Source organism: Notothenia rossii, assembly GCF_949606895.1.
Source record: "Notothenia rossii genome assembly, chromosome: 3".
NCBI classification, from domain to species: domain Eukaryota; kingdom Metazoa; phylum Chordata; class Actinopteri; order Perciformes; family Nototheniidae; genus Notothenia; species Notothenia rossii.
The window spans coordinates 39,940,227-39,951,170 of NC_136901.1; the positions used below are offsets into that span (position 1 = coordinate 39,940,227).

Sequence of the window (10,944 nt, forward strand, 5' to 3'; positions counted from 1 at the left end):
GATTCGCTCGTTTTTTCCTCTCTGTACACAACTCTACTTTGGGCATTGGCCTGTCATCAGATTTCATTTTTAGTTGCTGCTGTGGCGTAAGTTTAGTAAAATAGTTTTTGATGAAATACTCCAAATCTCCACCCTCCATAATTGCACTTTCTTCAGTTGCTTGCTAGTTTCTAAGGGCGGTGATGATTTACAGTACGAGCTGAAGTTGATGCGATTTGATTGGATTGTGAGGCATGACGTAAGCCTCATCTGATTGGTTAATCCCTCCATTTTTTTCACCAAGGGAAACCAATTTCGGGCCAGCAGCAACACACAGCACAGAAAAATTACCGAAACTAAACGAACAAAGTCTTTTTATTTATTTATTACTATTATAACTACAATCCAAAAAAACAGGGGAAGCCTGGCTTCCCTTGGCCTCCAGGAGAAAACGCCACTGAGTTCAAGGGATAATTCTCACCCACCTCTTGCTCTTGCCCTGCACTTCTATGTGCCAGCTCATGAGGCTGGCTGTATATCTGAACTCGCGCCCTCATCATCCTCCTCTTCATCATCTTGCACTTGTTCTAAGCTGCTGATGATAGTGCTTGTAGCAGCGCTGCTGCCAACAAGGTCTGTCAATTTGCGACATTTATATGCTTCACCTGCGAGTGACTACACCTTTTTTTCTCTTGCCTTCTCGGCCCCACCTTTTTCTTTTAGTTTTCTTTGATTTGTATCCATCTTTTTTCATTCTCCCTGTCTGTCGCGGCGTCTAATCCCTTCTAGAGATGGGCGAGTCCTGATTCATCCGGATCATTAACCCGGATCCTAGAAATGAGCTGGTCGTGACGAGTCTCCCCTCTCCATTAACCCGAGTCCTTTGAGTCCTACACTTGGTGTGACGTACAAATTAAAACTATAAATTGCGTCACTCGCTACTCTCTTTATAACATGTAAAATAAGATTACAACGTACCCCAGTCCATCTGCCTACCCTTTAGCAAGTAGGATAGCTTCCAGAAATTATCGTTTGGCAAAGGGGAGGGGACGCGGATCAGTGAAACTTCCTGCAGACTCGTGGGGATTCAGAGCCGCGGGAGCTGGGAGCCGAGTCAACAGCAGACTCAGAGATTCGCAAATCCTGACTCACTGTGCAAAACATAGCAGACTCGTGCGGACTCAGAGCCGTAACCGTATAGCAGCAGATCCAGAGATCCAGCAGATTCGTCGTCATGAACGAGTCAACAGCAGACTCAGATTCGCCAAATCACAAAATAACTCTTTTTTTTGTGATCAACATTTTTTATTAAAGCAAAAGGCACTGTGTAGTGGAGGTTAATATAACGTCAGTTTAATATGCTCGTGAAATGCAACAACTTTTCGGTTTCACCGGTAGGATTTCTACTGTCTTGGTGATGCTGACTCATATGACTCAAATCACTCGTATGATCCGGATCTCTTTAATGACTGACTCATAAAACTCCAAATCCATAAAAGGATCCGGATTTGCCATCTCTAATCCCTTCTCTTTTTCTTCTTCGTGTGTGATTATTTGACAGATAAGAACCACACAACTGCATCAGCGGCTGCTGTCGCCCTCTTTCGGCCGTCAGTAAAACTTAAATGATGACGTTAAAGATATATATATTTTTTAAAACGGCCGTTCTGTGGTTCTCCAGATTCTACAGATGGCCAGTCCGCCCCTGGCTACGTCCCAACATTGAGACTAATCAATCAAACATGATAAGTGCTATTGTACTGTACATGTTCCTTTTTTTAACAAAGCCTTTTGGGAAGAGGCGTTTGAGGCTCTTAAAAAATAAATCAAACGCATCACAATTCATGCCATCTTTACTTTTTTCTTACGGTTTTCACTTCACTATCTAAGAAGAAAACCCTCAAAATGATTTATGTTTAAAAATCATTACACACTGAACTATCTTTAATGCACTTCTCTCTAAAACCTTGGATTAAAGGACCCTACACACTTTGAGATAATCAGACGTAGTTGTTGACTGCGGCGCTACAACGTGTAGAAAATTATTCTTTGATTCAGTTAAACTTTAGAGAGCGTGGGAAAAAGAGGGTCAGAAAGAGGATGAGGGCCACATGGGGATTTATGTTTCGGATCATTAATAAATTCAACACATTGAGACTTAGTCAAAACTAAAAGTCCTATTCAACAAATATTTAGAGCAAAGTTTACATTTTCATGCAGAGAAATCTCAGTTGAGGTTAACAGAAATCGTCCTGAGCAGTGACAGCCTCCATGGCTAAACAGACACAGGAAGGAGTGCCGCCTAAAGAAACTCCAACATCTACAGAACAACTCATGAGAAGATGTTAAAGCACATCCCATAATGTTTGATTGACAGCTGATCTCTGTGCAGTGAAGACATGAACAACCAGCTCTCAGCAACAATGATGGACACACAATGAGTTTAAGAAGTAGAAGAGTTCCTCAAATGACTTCAGGCTATTTCAGTTTACAGAACTCAGCTGTGGTTCCATTAGGATAATAAAGCCCAACTCCAGCATGTAGCGGCTGAGTGAATGTGGTCTGGACTCTGTGGAGGAGAGTCATGGTTTCAGAGACGCTGTAGAAGGACAGAATACCTGCTCTGTGATCCAGGTACACTCCTACTCTGGAGGAATCTTTTGTCACAAACTGTGCAGCTCTATTTTTCCTCCCCTGTGTGGACTCTCATGTGTGACTTTAGATGTCCACGATGTGAAAAAGCTTTCTTACAGACTGAGCAGCTGTGTGGTTTCTCTCCTGTGTGGACTCTCATGTGTGACTTTAAATGTCCACTCTGTGAAAAAGCTTTCTTACAGACTGAGCAGCAGTGTGGTTTCTCTCCTGTGTGGACTCTCATGTGTTCCTTTAAATTTCCACCCTGTGAAAAAGCTTTCTTACAGACTGAGCAGCTGAATGGTTTCTCTCCTGTGTGGACTCTCATGTGTGTCTTTAAATGTGCACTCTGTGAAAAACCTTTTTTACAGACTGAGCAGCTGAATGGTTTATGTTCAGCACTACGTCGTGGATCACTGACAGATTCATGTCTATTTTTCAGTGAGTTTGAGCCTGATGCAGGTTCTCTGGTCTCTTTCCAATCAGCACTGTCTTCAGTGTCATGTTCAGAAGAGTCTCCAGTGTCATGTTCAGAAGAGTCTTCAGTGTCAGGTCCAGAAGACTCTTCAGTGTCCTCCTCAGTCTTTGGTTGTAAACTGCTTTCTGGATCTGAGTTCCTGGCTGGTTCTGGTCCTCGACAGTCATCTCCATCAGCTTCTGTTTCCATGTGTTCAGTTTGTCTCTGATGAGGCTGAGAGGACTGAGGTTTCTCTTTATCATCTTCACTCTTCACAGGGTCAGGAGTGAAAGTGGACTTGGTGATATCAGCCTCCTCCAGCTCCTGAAGCTGCTCTCCCTCCTGTTCCTGCTTAATGTGTGGGGGGGGCTCTGGGTCCTCCTGGTCCAGACTGGTGCTCCATTCCTGCTGGTCAGGGAGAAGCTCTTCTTTAACCACCACCAGCTGCTGGACGTCTGTAGGAAACAGGACACACACATTCAGAACAAACTGTTAAGTGTTAGCATTTACAAATCTAATCACCATTACAATTGGAGACATTTTGCAGCCCTAATTAATGCCTTTGTTTTTATATTTTCACATTATCTTTCTTAGTCCCACCTATTGTGTATTTGTGTTGGCTCAATTCACCTCTTGTAGCCCAGCCCCTTTAAAAATGAAAAAGGTTTTTTTCTTCTGGCATAGCCGCAATGTTAACAAGGAAATTAATTAAATCCTGCATTCAAACCTTATTTAAGTAAAAGTATGCAAGTATTAACAGAACATTTTATGTAAAAGTAATGATGGTGCAGTAAAATGTTCCCTGTCAGTGTTTAATTTATGTTGTTTCTTGATTATTTTGTATGTTGCATTTTACTGCTGGACATGTTCAAAGTTGCGCTTGTATAAATGATTATAGATGAGAGAACCTGCTAAATATTCAAATGTGTGTGTTTTCTATATACAGTACAGTACCAGTCAAACGTTTGGACACCTTCTCATTCAATGTTTTTTGTTTATTTTAATTGGTTTCAGTGTTTACCATATATACAAATAGCGATGGCGCAGCTATATAATATGTACGATGTACCACCAGAGGAAAGAATACACTGGACTGGGTGTATTCTAACCTGAAGCATGCCTACAGAGAGGCACCACTCCCCCATTTAGGTCTATCTGACCACCTCTCACTGCGTCTCATCCCAGCTTACACCCCCCTCAGAAGTGACACCAAGCCGGTGGTCAAATATATCAGAACCTGGCCCGAGGGGGCACTCTCACAACTGCAAGACTGCTTTGAACACACAGCATGGGACATATTTGAACAGACAGACTTGGAGGAACACACAGAGCCTGTCTTATCCTACATCAAGTTCTGCACAGACACTGTAACTGTGGAAAAACGCATACGGGTCTAACCAAACCAAATGCCATGGATGACAAGAGCGGTGCAGTCTCTCCTGAGTTCCCGTGACACAGCCTTCAGGACGGGTGACGCAGCCCAGTACAGCTTGGCAAGGGCGAATCTGAGGAGAAGCATTAAGGCTGCAAAGGAGGACCACAAGGAAAAAGTGGAGGAGAATCTCGCTCATAAAAACACACAGTGCTTTTGGCAGGGCCTTCAACAGCTAACCAACTATAAGGGCAAAACATCTGGCACTACTAGAGCTGACGCCCACCTTGCGGAGGAACTAAACCACTTCTTTGCTCGCTTTGAGGCTAGCCGACCCCCCCACTTTTCTACTCTTCCCCTGTCCCTGCAAACTACCAGCTCCATTCCACCTCCCATTCTCAAAGAACATCAGCAGTAGAGTGCACCAGCTCGGCGTAAAAAAGTAGGTCTTAACTCTAACGTTGGGCTTAGCTACGTCCGACTTAGTGATTCGAATTTACACCGAGTGCACCAAGCCTGACTAGTCTGGTCGTAGCTGCGCCTGGTCTTAAGATGCGCGTCGACGTGAATACACGCGAAACAGTAATTGTTGCCAAGCAACACACATCAACATAATTTAACACTCAAACTCCTCCATTCAGAGCAAACTAAGACTTGGATAACAGAAACCAAAAGAAGAGAAAAATGACGCCCACACCCCGAAAAAGAAAGAGGGATTTTACAGAGCTACAGCGTGAACTGGTGGAGAAAGAGATCGTTCGTGTGGAGGTGGAGACCGCAAAACTGAGAGCGGAACATGACAAAATTGAGCTGGAGAAGGAGAAATTAAGACTCAAAATTATAATTCTTAAGAATCAGCAAAGATTCACTGAAGAACACAATTTGTCATTCACCATTCTCTAATCATATTTGTTGTACTTGTTTTTATCTCAATTTCATGTTAATAGTTCTCCAAATGTTGTTATCTAAGGTTTTTGTATGTGTTTTTTGAATAAAATAGGCTATAAAACGGCCTAATGAAAATATGTGGTCACAATGGGAGCTTATTGAAATGCAATTGCTAAAAAACAGTGTTCATATTACAAAATATACAGGGCTATATGTTGTTTATTATGTGAATGTGGTTAACTCGTCCACTGATATGTTCACGGATGCCAGGAGGATTGTGCTGCTTCTTCTTGTGTTGGTAAGTAAATATAATTCCTAAGGCGGCACTGGAGAGCCAAGGAAACTTGTCTAATAGCCCGACATGCAGTTGTGCGATGAACATTAATCATGTCTCCCACAGTATTAAAGGAAAATCTGAGCGCAATCAGCACCTGAAATGTTGGGGAGAGCACAGCGTTTCTGTGATCTGTTCTGTTGTTGAGGGGAGATCTCCTCGATTAAATCAAAAAGGGCTTGTCTGCCGAAACGAAACCTCTCTATCAGCTCACTGAATAGATGTCCAGTGGGTTTGTTCGATCACGGACGACTCTCTCGTCTTAATGCCCTTTCGTTGTTACAACATGTAAACAAGACGCACTGCCAGTTATTTTCCTTCTTGCCTGTTTTACGTTACTATGGATACTAGTCTCTCTTTCCAATTTACGCCTGCTCCATATTAGACGTAAAAGTTACAACCGGGCGCAACGCATACAGGGCTTAAGTCTAAGTGGTGCACTAGCCATTGGTCTTAACCTTTGTTTCTACGTCGGACCTAGAGTTACGCCCAACTTACGCCCAGCTGGTGCACTCCACTCCTGGTGACGCTGAGGTCTGTGAATCCTGGAAAAGCCGCAGGACCCGATGGAGTACTCGGCAAAGTACTCAAAGCTTGTGCTGACCAGCTTTCCGGGGTCCTGACCAGGATATTCAACCTGTCCCTGTCACAAGCTTGCATTCCATCCCGTCTGAAAACGGCTACCATCATTCCTGTCCCCAAAAAGACACCAGTCAGAGAGCTCAACGACTACAGGCCCATAGCCCTAACATCTGCGGTGATGAAATGTATCTAAAGACTGATAGCCGACTACATCAAAGCCAGCCTCCCACCCTCCCTCGATCCTCATCAGTTTGGCTATAGAGCCAACAGATCGACGGATGATGCCATCGCCACGGTCCTTCACACAGCTGTGAGCCACCTAGAAGGCCCAGGCAACTATATAAGGATGCTGTTTGTCGATTTTAGCTCAGCTTTTAACACCATCATACCTGACATACTAGTGGAAAAACTGTCACGCCTAGGTTTCCCCTCCATCTTATGCGCCTGGATTAATAATTTCCTTACAGGCCTTTCCTCAGACAGTGAAAATAGGCCCCTACTGCTCCTCCACCCGCACCCTCAGCACTGGCTCCCCGCAGAGCTGCGTGCTGAGCCCTCTACTCTACACTCTCTACACACACGACTGCTCTCCCATTCACCCCTCCAACTCCATTATCAAATTTGCAGATCGCCACACTGTGGTCGGCCAAATATATAAGGGAGACGACGAGTCGGCATATAGAGGCGAGATCCTGAATCTGTCTGCGTGGTGTTCAGCTAACAACCTACATCTGAACACAAGCAAAACAAAAGAAATCATCATAGACTTCAGAAAGCACCATCCAGAACCCGCCCCCCTTCACCTCAATGGAGAGAGAGTGGAGAGGGTCCACCTTTAAGTTTCTGGGGGTTCACATTTCGGAGAGCCTCAGCTGGACAGCACACTGCAGCAGTTAAGAAGACCCAGCAGCGACTACACTTCCTGAGGGTGCTTCGGAGAAACCGACTGAACAAGAAGCTGCTGGTGTCCTTCTACCGGGCGACCATCGAGAGCGTGCCGTCATACTCCATCTCGGGATGATATGCAGGATGCTCAGCTGCGGACAAGAAAGCCCTGAAGAGAGTGATCAGGATGGCAGAGAAAACCATCGGCTGCCCCCTGCCTTCTCTGGAACACATCTCCACCTCCCGCTGCCCCAACAGAACTAACAAAATAATAAAGGACAGCTCTCACCCAGGTCACAGACTGTTCTCTCTCCTGCCTTCTGGGAGAAGATACAGGAGCTTCAAGTCACGGACAAACAGACTCAAAAACAGTTTCTACCCCTGGGCCGTCAGGCTGCTTAACCACCACACATAATGCAATAACCGTAACCATTCTCACACATACACATATTTTTAAATGCACTTTATATACTATTTTTATATCAATATTTTTAACTATTTATTCCCCCGTATGATTGTTTATGTTGTATGTCCTATTGCCGTGTTTTTTAGTGTTATATATGTGTTTGTATTTTTTGCTCACCGGGACAGAGTTGCACTCTGAATCTCGTTATACTCTGTTTATAATGACAATAAAAGGCTTTAACTTTAACTTAAATATATATACAGAATATATTATAAATACATGTTGGCAATAATTGATGGATGAGATTTTACATTAATTTATATTAATGTTTTAATTACTTAATGACCTTTGTACTAGTTCCCCTATTCTTTATCAAGTAACATTTTAGATGTGTTTAATTTATTATTGAACATATGTATTCATTGATTTCTTCATGAATTATTCTCGCGCAATTTGAATTAATCGAAAGTATTTGTTTTCATTTGCTTTTACACATTTAAAAAGAAAAGGTGAATAAAGAAGCACATTAAAACTAAAGTATCAATGTATGTCAGATTTATTTAAATCAGTACATTAAATGGCATATTATTCAATGTATGTATTTTTATAAATATATTTATTTAGGTAGGTTTGCTCTTCCGTAATACATTTTAATTATTATAATAAAGTACATGTGTCTAATAATACTTACATACTTTTACTTAAATAAAATATGAATGCAGTACTTTAACTTGTAATGGAGTATTTTCACAGTTTGGTGTTTGTACTTTTACTTCAGGATCTACTACCTGCAGCAAGTGCTGATAAAGGGTCTAAAGTGTTATTAATGTGATAATAAAGTGCTAATGAAGAGTGTAAAGTGTTGATTAAGGGTAAAGGGAACTGACCTGCTCTGTTTATCCGAAGCTGAGGCTGTAAAACAGCGTCCAGTAGTTTCTGGAGTCTCTTGTTCTCCTCTTTGGAAAGAGACAGCTCCTCCTCGAGCTCCGCTATCGTTTTTTCAAACAGAGCAAATATCTCTTCAGCAGCAACAGTGAGTTGCTGCTTCTTCAACGACAGCAGCATTTGGACTTTACTCATGTTTCCTCGATCACCTTTTCCTGCAGCCTCCGTTAAACACAACGTTTCTCTCTCCATCAACCTCTAAATCTGACTAGTGTTGCTAACGTGTTTCCAGCTAGCATGCTAAGCTAGCTCCGATAGTCCGAGGTAAACGCTCCAGAAAAAAGAGCACACAGTCCATTCAGAGGTTTATCCAAACACACAGATGATGGACCAGTAGAGCTGGAGCTCACACAAACTTTCTCAGGAACACAGATTAAACCGTAGCGACGAGACGCCACGTGGATCCAGCTTCTTCTTCTTCTTCTTCTTCTCTCGGTTTTTGGCGGATTGCAAACAGCTTTAAGGTGCATACTGCCACCTACTGTACAAGAGTGTGTTTCACCATATCATCCTATCACCACTTGTGGAATTATACCACTGTATTTACGTTGTTTTAAATTCTTCCAATCAATCCTGTTTCACTCAAATACTTAAGAGTGGCCTTCCTGGTAGCTCTTACCCCCTCACCTTCTGTTCCCAGTGTCCCCATCAGGCTCCACTCCCTTGCTGCCTCTCTGACCCTGTCTCTTAGTGTTTCCCTCTCTGTTTTGTACATGTTGCAGTGTGATGTGTTCCACATTTTCTTTGACTCCACACCCCTTGCATTCTTCAACTTCACTTTTTCCCTTTAAAAACATTGTGCCGTTTAAACCTGTATGATCTAGGCTGAGTCTAGTGATTGTGATCTCCTCCCGTCTGTTTCTTTCTGTAAGGACTTTATTATGACTGATTTGTGTAACTTGTGGTATCTCCTCCCTTTTTGATCTTCCTCCCACCTTTTCTGTCATATTTCCATACCCTTCTTCTTATTGCTTTTCCTTCTCCTTTTCCAAGTGAAACTGGTATTGCCATTCCCTTGAACCCCCTCGTGTGCAGGCACCCAGCATAACTGCACATCTATTCCCCTCCTCTGAAGTCTCAGTAAGCAGTGGTTAACCCTCTGGAGTCTAATTGTATTTTCTCGATTTTTAGATGTTTTCTTAAATCACCTTTTAAATGTATTTCTTCGAACATTGCGCCCCATTTGTTACATATCAAAATGTTCCGGACAATCTCTGGTATTGCTATTAATGCTGTCAAAATTATCGTGTTAACGGCGTTAATACATTTTTTGAATTATGCGTTAAAATATTTAACGCATTTAACGCATGCGCAGAATGGCTCACCCCATACATCCCACCAGTGGCAATGCCAGGGTATGCCTGGGGTAGGCTCCAGCCATATGGCTTAGCCCAGTGGTTCTCAAAGTGGGGGGCGCGCCCCCCCTGGTGGGCGCAGAGGCATGCCAGGGGGGGCGCGAGAGAGCAGGAGGAAAAATGGTTATAAAAAAATAAAATAAAAGATAAAAATAAAAAATAAAATAAAAATCATAATTTGAAAAATTATTGATTCGAAAATAATATGATGCAGTACAGTACTATTACGTCTGGGTCTCTGTTTCATTAAAGCTCGGCTCTGTGTGTGTGTGTGGAACGAGCCATTTTGTGTGCGCGTGAGAGAGAGAGAGCGCACCGGTACTGGAGATCGTTGTTGTTAGCCTCTGGTGCTAGCGAGCTACGCTAACGGATATAAGGAGTTTTTTCAACAACAAAGTGGAGGAGAGTCCTCTCCTGTCAGACTGAGAGCTAAAGGACTCTCTCAGTGTTATCTCAGTGGGTCTCAAATGTTTTGGTCACCATTAATGTAAATAATTATTTCCGAGGCACACGTTTATATGATCATTATAGTTATAAAAAAATAAGAGAATAAATGAAAAACAGGTATGAAATACTATATGACAGTAAAACAAGAATAAAGTTTAAAAGGGTGATTTGTAAAATATCCATCAAGAAAAAGTAAATCTGTTTACATTTCTGTTTCATATGGGTGTTGAGAGATGTATCCATAGATCTCTTCCTTTCGCTCTCAAAGTGCACCAGATTGATGCTTTTAACTTCAATATTTAAAAATAAATCTTCCCGGGGAAGCTTGCCCCCGGACCCCCCTATGTGACGTCCACACATCACCTATAAAAATAGCACTTTATCCCTGCTTACACCTATATGCCGTGAGCTGAATATCGAGCCTTCATTGTAACAGTCGCGGGTACGTTGTGTATTTGCGTGGGGATTGTTGCAGTAGAAAATTCCACTGTAGCGACCGGTACATTAATGGGAAACCCTAAATGTTTGAGCACCCTCTATGAAACGTCAAGCTACCCCACAGCACCCCCAAAATAAATCTCTGGCGCCGCCACTGAGCCTGATTATTCGTTTTGGGGGGGCCCAACTTTTTTTTTTCTCCAAAGGGGGGGCCTGACAGAA

General features: G+C 42.7%; 1 protein-coding gene across 1 annotated transcript; it reads right to left on the minus strand.

Moving 5' to 3' along the window:
- Positions 1–463: 463 nt before the first annotated feature.
- On the minus strand, positions 464–8,897 carry LOC307030902 (uncharacterized protein). Its single transcript, XM_079667535.1, has 2 exons — positions 8,425–8,897; positions 464–3,525 (listed from the first exon to the last, which is right to left on the minus strand). The coding sequence occupies exons 1-2, from the start codon at positions 8,672–8,674 to the stop codon at positions 2,660–2,662; spliced, it is 1,116 nt and encodes a 371-aa protein (XP_079523661.1). The 5' UTR covers positions 8,675–8,897; the 3' UTR covers positions 464–2,659.
- Positions 8,898–10,944: the final 2,047 nt, after the last annotated feature.